General features: G+C 36.9%; 1 protein-coding gene across 2 annotated transcripts in view; it reads right to left on the bottom strand.

The window, feature by feature from the left end:
- Positions 1 to 1,662: 1,662 nt before the first annotated feature.
- The window catches only part of HMMR (hyaluronan mediated motility receptor), a 43,912-nt gene continuing 29,333 nt past the window's right edge, over positions 1,663 to 16,241 (bottom strand). For both annotated transcript variants that reach the window (XM_077762290.1, XM_077762291.1), the window contains exons 13-18: positions 11,261 to 11,407; positions 10,827 to 10,979; positions 10,629 to 10,728; positions 9,793 to 9,969; positions 3,296 to 3,458; positions 1,663 to 2,517 (exon numbers count right to left, since the gene is read on the bottom strand). In XM_077762290.1, coding sequence (XP_077618416.1) covers positions 2,498 to 2,517; positions 3,296 to 3,458; positions 9,793 to 9,969; positions 10,629 to 10,728; positions 10,827 to 10,979; positions 11,261 to 11,407 — 760 coding nt within the window. In that variant the 3' untranslated portion in view covers positions 1,663 to 2,497. The remainder of the gene's footprint in view (positions 2,518 to 3,295; positions 3,459 to 9,792; positions 9,970 to 10,628; positions 10,729 to 10,826; positions 10,980 to 11,260; positions 11,408 to 16,241) is intronic.

Here is a 16,241-nt window from a genome sequence, read left to right as displayed (position 1 = left end):
TGTGGGCCCAATATAGTCAAAAGGTCCTAAGGTGGAAGCAGGAAGGTCAGAGTAACAAAGGTGTGACAATTGAAGCAGAGGTTGGAGTGATGTGCATAGAAGACGGAGGAAGGGGATATGGGCCAAAGCAAGCAGGCAGCCAGTAGAAGTCAGAAAAGACAAGAAAACAGATTTGTCCCTAGAGCCTTTAGAAGGGACACAGACCCACTAACATCTATATTTTAGCCTTGTAACACTCATTTTAGACTTCTGGCCTCCAGAATTATTAGATAATAAATATGTGGTCTTTAAAGCCACTAAATTTGTGTTAATTTGTTATAGCAGCAAGGCAGGGTTTCTTTTTTTTTTTTTTAAGGTCAAATAATATTCCATTGTATGTATTTCCTTTCTCCATTCATTGGTCAGCGGATGTTTAGGTTGTTTCCATAGCCTGGCTAATGGGAATAGGGCTGCAATGGACACGGAAGTGCAAATACCTTCTTGTGATTTTCGTTTCAATTCTTTTGGATAAATACTCAGAAGCTGGGTTGCTGAATCACATGGTAGTTCTAATTTAAAGTTTTTGAGGAATCTCCATACTATTTTCCATAGTGGCTACACTACTTTATATTCTCACCAACAACTGTACAAGGGTTCCAATCACTGGGTTCTGCTCCTGAAACCAAACTACACTGTATGTAAACTAACTTGAATTTAAATAAATAAACCACAAAAAACAAAGGTTCTAATGCTTCCATATCCTAGTACTTATCTTTATTTTTTTTTAACAGCCATCCCAACAGGTATGAAATATCATCTCTTTGTGATGACTGGTGACCTTGTGCATCTTTTCCTATACCTGTTAAACACTTGTAGGTCTTCTTTGGAGAAATAACTATTCAAATTCTTTGGCAATTTTTACATTAGATTTTTTGTTGTTGTTGCTATTGGGTGTGGTTCCTTATACATCTTGGGAATTACCCCCTTTGATGTATAGTTTGCAAATATTTTCCTGAATTCTATAGGTTCTTTTCATTCTGTTGTTTCATTTGTCATGTAGAAAATTTAGTTGTAGTCCCGCTTGTCCAGTTTCGCTTTTGTTGCCTGTGACTTTTGGTATGAGAAATCACTGCTAAGACCGATGTCATGAAGCTTTCCTATTATATTTTCTTCTAGTTGTTTTATAGTTTAAGGGTTTTGAGATGATTTTTGTGTATGGCCTCATTCTTTTGCATTTAGATATAGTTGTTGAATACATTATCCTTTCTCTATTTATATTCTTGGCACTCTCAACGAGAATCTGGATTTCTCACAAGGGGAATTTGTCTCTGTATTATTGCTGATTCTGTATGTCTGTGGGGAGAAGGAGGGTCCAAGGCTTCTACTCTGCCATACTACTGATGTCATGTCTCAGTACGTACATGTTTTAACATTGCTTCAATTTTCACTTCCTTTTGTCTTTACACTTGAAGCACATTTGTTTTTTCTAATTTCTACATTTCTTCAGAACTGTGGCTTATAATATCATACCAACTTTGTAAATCAGTCATTTTAGATGAAGGCTCACCATTTTCTAAATAACATACTACCAAGTGTGATTCTGAGGACAAGATGGGGAGGCGAGAGCAGAGACAATACACCTTAAATAGAACCATTAAATAACTTCATGTAATACAAGTTGAATAACTGAGTAAATGATTTAATGTGTGATTTTATTTCATATTACAAAAGTATTAATCAAGCATCCAGCAGTCAGATGGCAGGCACTCTAATGACAAATTCTGTTGAGGTTATGAGCATAGATTTTCAGAGTTTTAGTGTATCTAAGAATTGACTGCAGTTGTTAAAAATGCAAATTTTCAAGCTAAACAACAGATTTTAATTTAGTAGGACTGAGATGGAGTCGAGGAATCCACAAATTATTGACCAACTTAGTGACCCTGGTAGGAGACAAAGAGATTACTATGGAGTTAGGCATACCCTTATTTCTTATTTGAATGGGATAAATGGATGATGGGTATGATAGAATGAACCTTATTAGACAATCAAAGCAGAGGTAGGAACAGGTGTTTTCGCCTAGTTTAAGAAGCTCAGATTAGAAAAGGCCTCCAGCATCACACCAAAAAACCTACGGATTTGAATCTTGAAACCAAATAATGTTTCAGAGTAGGGGAATAACAATTTGAGTGATTTTTAAAGGAATGTTGATTTGGTGGGATAAGTTGTAAAGATGGAAAGCCAGTGAAAAGGTTTAAAATGAGGCAATAAAGCTAAGCATCAAGGAGGAGATACAGACAATAGAAAAAAATGTCAGAAGTCATATTGATAAAAATGTTGAACTTCCATTCACATACATAAGGATAGGAAGTTAATATTAAATACATTAAAAATACTCATTACAAACATAATAGTAACAGGAACAACAGCAATAATAATAATAAAAATAGTAAAGAATGAAATAATCTTTAACAGGTTTTTCAGATGTTTACTTGCATCATTCCTGAAACTCCATAGGAGCTCAACAGCAGTTTGTATTGCCTGGAAGAATTATTAAAAAGAGATATTAGTAATCTAAGTTAAAACTAATCTATCAGTCATTATAAACTAAAAACAGGCATTTCCTACCATCTGTAAGGCAGGTGAAGCAATATTTGCATTCTGTGCCATAAATATATTTCTTCATTCACCATTTTAAAATTATATTTATTTATTTATTTTTGAGAGAGACAGAGAGAGACGGCATATAAGCAGGGAGGGGCAGAGAGAGAAAGAGAGAGACAGACAGACACAGAATCCAAAGCAGTTTCCAGGCTCTGAGCTGTCAGCGCAGAGCCCAATATGGGGCTCGAACCCATGAACTGTGAGATTATGACCTGAGCCAAAGTCGGATGCTTAACTGAGCCACCCAGGCGTCCCTCTTCATCCACTATTTCAACCAGTTTTGATTTATTGTTAAAGATGAATACAAATTAAAAAAAATTCTTTTTAATTTTTTTTAATTTTGAGAGACAGAGAGAGACAGAGTGCAAGTGGGGTAAAGGCAGAGAGAGATGGAGACACAGAATCCAAAATAGGCTTTAGGGTCTGAGCTGTCAGCACAGAGACCAATGCAGGGCTTGATTCCATGAACAGTGAGATCATGACCTGAGCCGAAGTCTGATGCTTAACTGACTGAGCCACCCAGGTGTCCCAATATGAATTTTTATATCAAAAACTATCAACAAATTTTCACAGTTCATAAAAATGGACAACTTGCGAAATGCTGCAAAAGCAAATTCAAAGGAAGGTGACACTTACCCATGTATTCATTTCTTACCTTCTTTCAATGGGGTTTTGAGAGCAAAATTTTCTTTACTTTCATGAAGAAAAGCCTTTGAAGGATCAAAGTGTTTGATACCCAGAACTTTATTCAATTCCTCCTGAAGTTTTGTCTCACTTTGTTTTTTTTTAGCAAGCTGGGAGCGGAGTTTTGATACCTCCTATGTAAGAGAAAGACAGACAACAAACAATTATTAAAGCTCATGTTGGTCAACTGTGTTATCAGTGTTACAGACAGATTCCCAAGCGCCTCATGTATCCAACCAAAATGCAAAAACTCACTACGAGATACCGGCTTTAAGACTACAAATTATAAAATGACTCTGAACTGCTGAGACAAAGGAGATAATGAGACACTTAAATCTTTTTGCCACTCTACAGGTACAAAGCAACGCTCTAGATAACAGTTCATCTCCAAATTAAATGCTGAGGTGAACTTGTGGCATGACACCAAGAGAAGCTCCAGTAACCTGCTTCCTAATGAAACTAAAAACTATTTTAAAAAGGCAACCATTTAAGGCCTGTAAAAATGGTCCTAAGGCAAAATAGCCAATGAAGAAACATCTATTCAAGCAAATCTAGAAAAATATGGTTAAAAAAAGGCAGAAGTCTCTGGTATGTGAACCAAGTCTGCTCCCAATGTCTCAACTGCCACTTGAGCAAGGTGGGACAGACAGCTGCAGTCAAGAATAGGGTCCTCTCTTTCTCTAGCTCCTGCTCAGAGGCTTTTCCTGCCAGGAGCATGATCTTAGCATTTCTCCTCTTGCCCCCAGCTACCTGTTGCTAAGGCCACGTCCCAAACAAATGTGGTTGACGGGTGAAGGATCCTTTCTTCTGTGCTATAACAGGGGCTCTACCTTAGGTGCTGTGTGCCAAAATGCTGGGACCCTGATCACCTTTGCTGCCCTGGTTTATAAGGTGACGATTCCATGGTAGGAAAGGCAAGTTGACATAACCTCAGGGTGCTCCCCTTGCCCCTCTCCCCTATGTCTGCCAAGCACTCAGTTCCTAGGCCAGATGTCTTGTTCAGAGAAAGCCTTGTCATGAGCAGTGGTGGAGAAGTAGGCCATAAAACACATAGCTCCTACTTTCTTCCCACAGGAACTGACTTCACTTGCAACAGCATTTGGAGAAGCTCAAGCTAGAGGGTGCTCTAACAGTCGAGATGGTGGTGCAAGGGAGTTGGGAGGTGATTCAAAATACAGGCAAAGCTGTAGGTTTAGAACTGGTGAATAAGTCAGCTGGGAGAAGTCCTTCTGGAGCCAGAACACAATCAATCAATGACCTCAGACACAATTCCAACAAAGGAGCCAAAATTCAACTGGAGTAGTCTGAAGAGCAGTTTATACTCCAGGGCACTGTTGAAAATAAGAGCAATAAGCGACTACTTATCTAGCAACATGTGGAGTTTAACATATGATGAGGGAAATAGAGGAAGACAGCCCTACCAAAATCAGTGTCATCCCAGGGTGACTGTGGGCACATTTCAGAATGAACCTCCCTGAGCAGCAACATCAGAGGCACTACACTATGGGGGTGGGGAGGAGGAACGGACTTCACTAGCACAACTCAGCTCATTAATAAAAAAAATCAACAAGAAAATAACCAAACACCTGGAAGGAAAGTGCTGTAACCAGGGGCACTAAAATAGATAATCTAAAATATCTACTTTTTGGGGCCGTCTGGGTAGCTCAGTTGGTTAAGCATCCAACTTCGGCTCAGGTCATGATCTCACAGCTTGTGAGTTCAAGCCCCACGTGCGGCTCCGTGCTGACAGCTCAGAGCCTGGACCCTCCTTCAAATTCTGTTTCTGTCTCTCTCTGCACCTCCCCTGCTCACACATTCTCTCTTTCTCTCTCTAACATAAATAAACATTAAAAAATCCACTTTCCAACAAAAAAGCAGGAAAGCATGACCTATACATTGGAAAAGAGCAGGGAAAAAAACTGCCTGTGACAGTAACCAGATATTGGATCCAAAAAAAAATTTCAAAGTAGCCATTATAGATACATTCATAGAACTAAAAGAACTAAGAAAAAAAAAAGTGAGAATACTCAATTACTAGAATCAGAAATGAAAGAAGGGACATGGTGACTGACCTTACCAAAATAAAAGGATTTAAAAAAATACTACAAAGAGGGGCACCTGGGTGACTCAGTCAGTTGAGGGTCCAACTTCAGCTCAGGTTATGATCTTGTGGTCCATGGGTTTGGGCCTCACGTTGGGCTCTGTGCTGACAGTTCAGAGCCTGAAGCCTGCTTTGGGTCCTGTGTCTCCCTCTCTTTCTGCCCCTCCCCCACTCACTCTCTGTCTCTCAAAAATAAACATTAAAAATTTTTTTAAAAAATATTACAGAGAGTTGTATATCCATAAGTCAGGCAACTTAAATGAAATAGACAAATTCCTAGAAAGACACAAACTACTGAAACTCTCTCAAAAAGAAAGTCAATATGAACAGACTCATAAGAGACTAGATAATAATCAAAAACTACCTATACAAAAAAAGCTCAGATACAGATGACTTCATTACTGAATTCTATTGCATTCAATGAACAATTAATACCAATTCACTATTTCAAAAAATAGAAAAGACAAAATCTTTCCCAATTTTATGAAGTCAGTGTTATCTTGATACCAAAATCAGACAAAAATATTACATGAAACCTATAGACTAGTATCTGTTGGGAATAGGGATGAAAAAAACCTCAGCATATATTAGCAAAGTGAATCCAGCAATATAAAGGGAATTCTACACTAGGCCAAGTGAAATTTACCAGGAATGCAAGGTTAATTTAATATCCAAAAATGAATTAATTTAAGAAATCATATTAACAGAATGAAAGTCAGGTGATCATCTCAATAGACACAGAAAAGGCTTCTGACAAAATTTAATACCCCTTTCATAATAAAAACACTTAAAAAATCTAGGAATAGAAGGAAATTTCCTCAACCTGATAAAGAGTATCTATGACAAACCTACAACTAATAACATACTTAACGGTGAAAGTGTGAACGCTTTCTCCCACCCAAACCAGGACCAAAACAAGGATGTCCACTCACACCACTTCTATTCAACATTGTCTGGAGGTTCTAGCCAGGGAACTTAGGCAAGAAAAAGTAATCAAGGGCGTTCAGGTTAAAAGAGAAGTCAAACTATCTCTATTTACAAATGATCATTTATACAGAAAATCCTAAGGAAACCATTAAAAATCTATTACAACAAATAAATGAGTTCAGCAATATTGGAGGATACAATTTCGGTATAAAAAAATCAATTTTATTTCTATACACTTGCAAGGAACCATCTAAAAATGAAATTAAGAAAACTTCATTTACAATAACCTCCAAGAGGATAAAATACTTAGGAACACGTTTAATAAAAGTGTAAAACTTACAATTTGAAAACTCCAAAACATTGTTGAAAGAGATTAAAGGTGTAAATAACTGAAAAAATATCCCAGGTTCATGGATCAGAAGATGTAACATAGTTAAGTTGGCAATATGATCCAAACCTATCTACAGATTCCACAGAATTCCCATCTGAATCTCAGATGACTCTGTAAAAATTGAATAGCTGATTCTGCAATTCATATGGAATTGCAAGGGACCCAGAATAGCCAAACTATTTTGAAAAAGAAGAAAAGTAGGAAGATTCATGTCTCCTGGTTTTAGATGCCTTTCCTTTCCCCTTTGTCCTCCCTCCCTCCTTTCCTTCCTTCATAGAATCCCAAGCAGGCTCTGTGCCATCAGTGCAGAGCCCGACACAGAGCTTGAATCCACAGAACCATGAGATCATAACTTGAGCCAAAATCAAGAGTTGGACGTTCAACTGACAGAGCCATCCAGGTGCCCCCCCGGCTTTTTTTTAATGCCTTCTCGTTTTAAAACTTACTACAATTCAACAATAATTAAGACAGTGAGGAACACAAGGATAGCTGTATAGATGAGTGGAAAACATTTGAGAGTCTGGAAATAAAACCTAAATACATGATTTTCTGATTTTCCACAAGGGTGCCAAGACCATTCAGTGGGGGAAAGAATAGTCTCTTCAACATTTGGCATGAGAACAACTAGAGATCCACATGCTACAGAATAAAGTTGGACCCTTACCTCTCACTGTATACAAAATCCTCAAATGTATCAAGAACCTAAATGTAAAAGTTGAAAGTGTAAAAACTCTTAGAAGAAAACATAGGGATAAATCTTTAAGACCTGGGATTTGGCAAAAGATTGTTAGAGAACAAAGAATAAGAAACAGAGGAAAAAATAGATATATTTGACTGTCAAAATTTTGTGCTTCAATAAACATCATCAAGAAAGTGAATGTACAGAATGGAAGAAAATATTTTCAAAGACTATATCTGATATAAAACATATATTTAAGATATACAGAACTCTCATAACTTGTTAAGACAAAACAATAATCCAATCAAAAGCAGGCAAAGGATTTTTTCTTCCAGGAAAGATATACAAATGGCCAATAAGGACATGAAAAGATGGTCAACATCAGTCACTAGGGAAATGAAGTCAAAACCACAATTAAGTAGGGGCGCCTGGGTGGCTTAGTTGGTTAAGCGTCCGACTTTCGCTTAGGTCATGATCTCGCGGTTCGTGGGTTCGAGCCCCGCGTCGGGCTCTGTGCTGACTGCCAGCTCAGAGCCTGGAGCCTGTTTCAGTCTGTGACTCCCTCTCTCTCTGACCATCCCCTGCTCATCCTGTCTCTCTATCTCTCCTAGAAATGAATAAAACATTAAAAAAAAAAAAAACCACAATTAAGTATCTCTTCATATCTACTAGTATGGTCAGAATGAAAAAGTCAGGTAACAACAAATGTTGGTAAGGATATGGAAAAACTGGAACCCTCATACACTGAAACAGTTCCTCAAATGATTAAACATTAAGTTACCAAATTACCTAGAAATTTCACTTATAAGTATAACCCAACAGAAACCTAAACATGTCCACACAAAAACTTGTACATGAATGTTTATGGTAGCATTACTTATAAACATTCTGAAGATGGAAACATGTCAAATGTCTATCAACTGACAAATGGATAAATAAAATGTGACATATCCAAGTAATTAAATATTGGGTCATAAAAAAGAACGAAGTATGGATACATGCTACTACATGGACAAACTCTGAAAACACTGTTAATCAAAACAAGCCAGCCACAAAAGGCCACATATTATTTGGGTGCACAAACAGGAAATATTCAGAATAGGTAAATTTATAGGCAAAAAGTAGATTAGTGGTGGGAGGGGTGAATGAGGAGGTAAGGAGATGACAGTTAAAGGGTAAGGAGTTTCATTCTGAGGTGATGCAAATGTTCTAAAATTGACTGTGGAGATGGTTGCATATTTGTAAATGGGCTAAAACCCACCTACTAGTATAAAACTCAACTTTAAATGGTGAATTGTATGGTATGTAAATTATGTCTTAATAAAGGTGTTAAGAACCAGTTAAATTCTTAATTGTTTTTTTTAAAGTAATCTCATGACCCCGAGGTCACAAGTCACATCCTCTATCCACTGGGCCAGCCAGGTGTCCCAAATGCTTAACTATTTGTAAGTACTGCTTACCTTTATGATATTTATTTATACCAAGGACTTTGTAATTTTTCAAATAGAAATAGATGTGTAAAGCTCTGTGAGTTCTTCCAATTACACTAGTGATGTTTTTGAAAAACTGTTTAATGTTTATTTACTTTTTTTGAGAGACAGAGTGTGGGGGATGGGGAGGGGTAGAAAGAGATGGAGACACGGAATCCTAAGCAGGCTCCAGGCTCTAAGCTGTCAGCACAGAGCCTGACGCAGGGCTCAAATCCACAAACTGTAAGATCATGACCTGAGCCGAAGTCAGACGCTTAACCTACTGAGCCACCGGTGAGCCCCTAGTGATTTTTTAAAATGTTTTATTTGTGAGAGAGAGTGAGAAAGTGTGAGCGTAGGGGAGGGTTGGAGAGAGAGAGAGAAAGAGAGAGGGAGGAAGACAGAGGATCTGAAGGGGGATCTGTGATGGCAGCGGAGACCCCAATGTTAGGTCAAACCCATGAACCGTGAGTGAGATCATGACTTGAACTGAAGTCAGGCACTTTACCGACTGAGCCATCCAGGTATCCCACTAGTGATTTCTAATATACTTGAGATTATGTCCTGAGCTGAAGTCCGACTAAGTCACTCAGGCAGCCCTAGTTTCTAATATACTAATTTCTAGTTATAGAAACTAGAAATATATAGAAATATAGAACTAACCAGAAATTAGTTATACTAATTTCTAATATACTAATGACGTATGTGGAAAACCTGAGAACATAATACCCATCTGGTCAATGCTCTAAAATAAATCCAGAATTCTCAGATGGATTTTCCTCTATAAACATAAGTTTTTTCTGATACCAAAGTTCTTTGTTGAACTTAAATGTTCTTATAGTTAGAATAAAAGATACTCCACCCTGATAACTTCAATAGGACTAAGCATTATTTTACAAACCGATTTGAGTTGGCTATTTTCATCTTTCAGTTTCACAACGTGCTTGATTTTTTGCTTTAGATTTTGATGACCCAGTAATTTAGCATACGAATCTCTTAGTTTATTAAGCTGTTCCTGAGCTGCACCATGTTCATTCAACAAAGCCTGTTTCTCTGCTTCAAAAGCGTCCAGTTGCAGCTGAAAAAGAGTTTTTTCACAGACTTAGAAATGTTAAATTTACCTGTCTTATAGAAACTACAGAGGAAGTTCATATACAAGAACATAAAAACAGATGGACGAAAACAGATCATGCTGACATAGTCTCAGGTTCTCCATAAATTCTGGGACTCTTTAAAAAAAAAAACCTTTTGTGTATTTCATTTCAAAAGTCATTAAAGCAGGGAGAAATCCAGGGAAAGAAGGCCAGCTAGCCAGTCTACTCTGTATATCAGCTGCTTCATCACATTGTAACCAACACTGCCTTCCCACTCTTCTTAAGGGTTAAAATTAGCCTTTATCCTTTTTTAAGATTAGTGTATTAATTTGAGAAACACTAAGCAAGATCATACCAAAATAAGCATCACAAATTTATATAAATTACAAAAAATTTCAATCAGGAGAGCCTTCTAAGCTATTAAGTCTCTTATAAGAAGGTAGTTTTTAGCTTATAGAGGCTATATAAAAATGCCTGTGGAATAATTTTAAATAATGTAAAGTATCCTTTAATGGGGACATAAATTGGCACTGGAAATGCACAGCAAAATGATCTTTCAGGAAAATCAAATCACTGTTGTGACTGTGACAGGGAATAAGATGCCTAAACTAAACACAAGTGATTGTGGTCCTAACTGACAAACCTGGAAAGGTTTTGTTTTATTATACAGCTCTTCATAAAGGAGACGCCACTTATTCATTTCCTCAGTTACTTCTGCCACTGTGTTTTCTTCTCCAGCTTTTCTGTAAGGGAAAATGAAATGAAAAACAAAAAACAAAAAACAATGTGCTAGAAGAAATAACTGAGGTTATGTGGCAATCTGGGTCTAAATCTACATTACCTTGCCTCTTCCTCTTCTACTTGTTTCCTAAACTCTTCACCTTGTTGCTTGAGTTGGTTCTGCAAATTAGTTATTGTTTTAAGAGAAGAGACTGTGAGTTCTTTAATTTCTGCTTCTTTAAGTGCTGATTTGGTCTGCAGATCTAGAAGCATCCTAGGGTTTGAGAAAATAGAGTCCAAAAAACATTTTATAGCCATTTTAGTAACTTTCCCACTTTCTTTTACTTAAAAAACAAATGAAAAACACAATTCAAAGAACTCTTCAAGAACTGTACCTTTTTAACAGTGTAAATTCTTACTCTGCAATTGAAGATCACCCAAAGCAAGTCATGAAATTACAATTCCCTGCATCATTCTGAAGTTGGCTTTCAACATTAAATTGTCTTAATAGTTCTAAGGATACAAGTGAGGGCAGGTTTTATTTTTCCCACATACCTTGCATATTCTTGATTTGCACTCTCAGTGGCCAATATCTGATGTTGAACGTCCTCTGCACTTTTCTCGGCACTGGCCACTCTTTCCTGAAGTGCTGAGTTTTCCAGCTTAAGATCCTCTATCTTACTAGCTGTTACTGCTTTATAACTAAGTAAAAAGAAAATAAAAAGTTGAAGGATTTTTCTAACTACTGTATGCATGACAAACATTTGGATGATTATTTTATATTTTATGCAATATAAACTTTGCATTTACACAGGCAAGAAGTCAGTGTTCTAAGGATTGTAGTAAGGAGCATATAGGACCTATGCTGTTCATTCAAAGAAAAAAAAAAACCAGGTGCCTACTGTGTATATGAAGTATACTTATAACTTTAGTTATTTTTTTTAAATGCTTTATTTATTTCTAGGAGAGAGAGAGAGAGAGACAGCGTGAGCAGGAGAGGGTCAGAGAGAGAGGGAGTCACAGACTCTGAAAAAGGCTCCAGGCTATGACCTGGCAGTCAGCACAGAGCCCAACACAGGGCTTGAACCCACAAACTGCGAGATCATGACCTAAGCGAAAGCCGGACGCTTAACCAACTAAGCCACCCAGGCGCCCCTAACTTTAGTTATAAGTATAGTAAACTTTAGTAAACTTTAAAGTAAACTTAGTATAGTTACTAAACATGAAAATTATTTCAAAATAAACAAATATATGATCCCTGCACATATGGTCACAGAGTTTATGGTCTTATGGGAAAGATAAGGAAATTCCTCTCCAGGTCTTTGCAAAAAAGTGGAAAATAATATGTATAATTAAGTTCGTGGTATATGCTATGAAGAAAACTTGAGAGTACCTTAAGCAGACAAAACAGGGGAACGTAATTTTTTTGGTGATTCAGAAAAGGCCTTTCTAAGGAATTTATAGTTACGCTGAGATGTGATGGACAAAGAAAAGTTAGCAAAGGATTTACGAAAAGGTATTTCCGAGGGAAAAGATGCATACTTGCTTTGAGGCGCTACACTGTGCACTACAAGGTGAGACTGGAGTCTGCTGAATAAGAGAGGCGGGAGCAGACACACATCAGCCCCGCTGAGTGACAAGGAGGGTAAGACTGAAGACTTGGCAGGGGAAAGACGTGAAATCTCTTTTGAAGGCAGAATTGAAAATTTCACCAAATAGGTTGGATATTAAGAGAAAGGGAGAGAAAATGATTAAAGACAACTCTAAGATTTACAGAAAGAGAAGCTAGGAAGATGAAGATGTCACTGACTGAAATAAAAAAGACTGAGGGAGAGGCAGAAAGAGATAGAAGGGAAATCACGAGTTGTTTTAGGCTGATTAATATTACACGGTAGTGAGATATCTGCTTGGAGATGTCAAGTAGGCAGCTCTGGATATATGGGTATAAAGCTGAAAGGAAAGATCTGGTTTGAAGAAATACATTTTAATACTATTGGCATACTGATGGTAAGTGAAGTCACAGAATGGCTAGAAACCTCCAAAGGCACAATTTTTTAAAGCAGCAGGAAGGGAAGTCCCTTCACAAGGTTGAAAACAGCACTAAAACATAACACATGATATACACGTCATAATACATCACATCATATCATAACATAATCATAATCATATAATATATGATAATACATGTAAGAACAGGTCACTGGGGAAAGAAAGTACTATTAAGTGAATAAGCTTAAGTAATATGTTCTCCATATGACAAAACAAAAATGAGTTTGATCCCTGTATTAATGCACACACAGAAATTCATTCTAAATGGAAAAAAGAAACTTAAAAAAATAGGTAAATACCTTCTGGGATAGAAAGTTCTTTTTAAATAATTTTTTATATATAAGCCTTTTATAGAAAAGGGAAGGAATATTATCTCCAGGAAAAGAGCCATTTTATACTAAGTACAATGGCAAAATTGAAGAAATCTAACAAGCTGTGGAGAGGAAGTAGATCAATGGTTACTGGTACAATGTTAGTGAGTGCAGAGTGTACAAATTGCTTTGTAAAAGCCATTTGGCATTAAAATTTAAAGTTGAGCACTCACAATTGTATGGTTTTCAAGTAATTCATATTCAAGTATACTAGGAGACTACAAGAATATTTGTAAAAATGCTATCAATAGTAACAAAAAATTCTACCAAACATTTAAAGAAGAGTTAATACCTATACTTTTCAAACTACTCCAAAACATACAAGAGGAAGGAAAACTTCCAAGTTCATTCTGTGAGGCCAGTATCACCCTGATATCAAAATCAGATAAAGACACCCAAATAACCAAACCAAACCAAAAGATAGAGAAACAGGAGAGGGAAAAGGAGAGGGAGAAGGAGAGGGAGAGGGAGAGAGAAAGAGAGGAGGGAGGGAGGGAGGGAAGGAACTACAGGCCAGTATCTCTCATGGATATAGATGCAAAAATCCTCAAAAAATATTAGCAAACTGAATCCAACAATACATCAAAAAGTCTTATACCACAATCAAGTAGGATTTATTCCCAGGATGCAATGGTGATTCATATTTACAAAACAATCCATGTGATACATCACATTAGGAAGAGAAAGGATGACAATCATATGATCATTCAGTAGATGCAGAAAACACATCTGACCAAGTACAACATCGATTCATGATAAAAACCCTCAGCAAAGTATGTCTGGTGGGAACATACTTCAATATAATAAAGGCCATCTATGAAAGACACACAGCAAAATCATACTCAATAGTGAAAAACTGAGAGTTTTTTACTTAAGGTCAGGAACAAGACAAGGATATTCACTCTCACCATTTTTATTCCACACACAGGACTGGAAAAAATCCTAGCTACAGCAATTAGACAAGAAAGAAATGAAAGGCATCCAAATTGGTAAGGAAGAAGTAAAACTCTATTTGCAGATGACATAACACTATATATAGAAAACCCTAAAGACTTCACCAAAAAACTAGTAGAATTGATAAATGAATAAATAAGTTTTTAGTAAAGTTAAAGAATACAAAATCAATGTATAGAAATCTGTTGCATTCCTATACACTAATAATGAAGCAGCAAAAAATTAAGAAAACAGTATTTACAACTGTACCAAAACCAATAAAATATACAGGAACAAACTTAACCAAAGAGGTGAAGGGCCCGTACTCTGAAAACTATAAAACACTGATGAAAGAAATTCAAGATGATGTGAAAAAATGGAAAGACATTCCATGCCCATAGCTTGCAAGAACAAATACTGTTAAAATGTCTATACTATCTGAAGCAGTCTACAGATTTAAAGCAATCCCTATCAAAACACCAACAGCATTTTTCACAGAACTAGTGCAAACAATCCTAAAACTTGTATGTAACCACAAAGGACTCCGAATAGCCAAAGCAATCTTGAAAAAGAATTCCAGATTTCAAGTTATATTACAAAGTGGCAGTAATTAAAACAGTATATGGTACTGGTATAAAAATATAGACACATAGATCAATGGAACAGAATAGAAAGCCCAGAAATAAACCACCAGTATATTGTCAATTAACCTTTGACAAAGGAAGAATGAATACACAATATGAGAAACTAGTCTCTTCAACAAATGGTGTCGGGAAAACTGGATAGCTACATGCAAAAGAATGAAACTTGACCACTTTCTTTAACCATACACAAAAAATAAATTCAAAATGGATTAGGGGCGCCTGGGTGGCTTAGCTGGTTAAGCGTCCGACTTTCGCTTAGGTCATGATCTCGCGGTTCGTGGGTTCGAGCCCTGCGTCGGGCTCTGTGCTGACTGCCAGCTCAGAGCCTGGAGCCTATTTCAGAGTCTGTATCTCCCTCTCTCTCTGACCCTCCCCTGCTCACACTGTCTCTCCCTCTCTCTCCTAGAAATAAATAAAAATATTAAAAAAAAAAATTCAAAATGGATTAAAGACCTAAATGTGAGTTCTGACCATAAAAAATCCTTAAAAAAAATTTTTTTTAACGTTTTCTAAAATTTATTTCTGAGAGAGACAGTGTGAGCAGGGGAGGGTCAGAGAGAGAGGCAGATACAGAATCTGAAGCAGGCTCTAGGCTCTGAGCCAGCTGTCAGCACGGAGCCCGACGCGGGGCTCAAACCCACAAACTGTGAAATCATGACCTGAGCCGAAGTCGGACATTTAACTACTGAGTCACCTAGGCGCCCCTGAAACCATAAAAATCCTTGAAGAGAGCACAGAGTTAATCTCTCTGACATTGATTATAGCAACATTTTTTTAGGTATGTCTCCTGAGGCAAGGGAAATAAAAGCAAAAATAAATGATTGGGACTATATCAGAATAAAAAGTTTTGGCACTTCAAGTGAAGGCACCAGTCAACAAAACTAAAAGGCAAACTACTGAATAGTAGATGATATTTACAAAGTACATATCTGATGAAGGGTTAGTACCTGAAATATATATATAGGATTGATACAACTCAATATCCAAAAACCAAATAGTCCAATTTAAAAAATGAGCAGAAAACATGAACAGATTTCCCCAAACAAGATATCCACATGGCCAACAAATACATGCTCAACATCACTCACCATCAGAGAAATGCAAATCAAAACTACAGTGAGATATCACCTTACACTTGTCAGAATGGCTAACATCAAAATAACACAAGAAATGACAAGTATCTACACATGAATGAATACAGAAGATGCGGTGTATGTATATCTAGACACACACACACACACACACACACACACACACACACACACACACACTCGGGAATATTATTCAGCCAGAAAAAAAGAATGATATCTTGCTATTTCCAACAACATGGATAGAACTAGAGAGTATAATGCTAAGTTCAATAAGTCAGAAAAAGACAAGTACTTTATAATCACCCATGTGGAATTTAAGAAACAAACAAGCCCAAAAAAAAGATAAATAAATGAGATAAACTAAGAAACAGACTCTTAATTATAGAGAACAAGCTGATGGTTACCAGAGGGTTAAGTTGGTGAAGGTGTATGGGGGAAGTAGAGGATG

The sequence above is a fragment of the Crocuta crocuta genome, unplaced genomic scaffold (assembly GCF_008692635.1).
Source record: "Crocuta crocuta isolate KB4526 unplaced genomic scaffold, BGI_CrCroc_1.0 scaffold360, whole genome shotgun sequence".
NCBI classification, from domain to species: Eukaryota; Metazoa; Chordata; class Mammalia; order Carnivora; family Hyaenidae; genus Crocuta; species Crocuta crocuta.
Note: the sequence above shows the minus strand (reverse complement) of the source record. Positions and strands in the feature narration are given on the sequence as shown.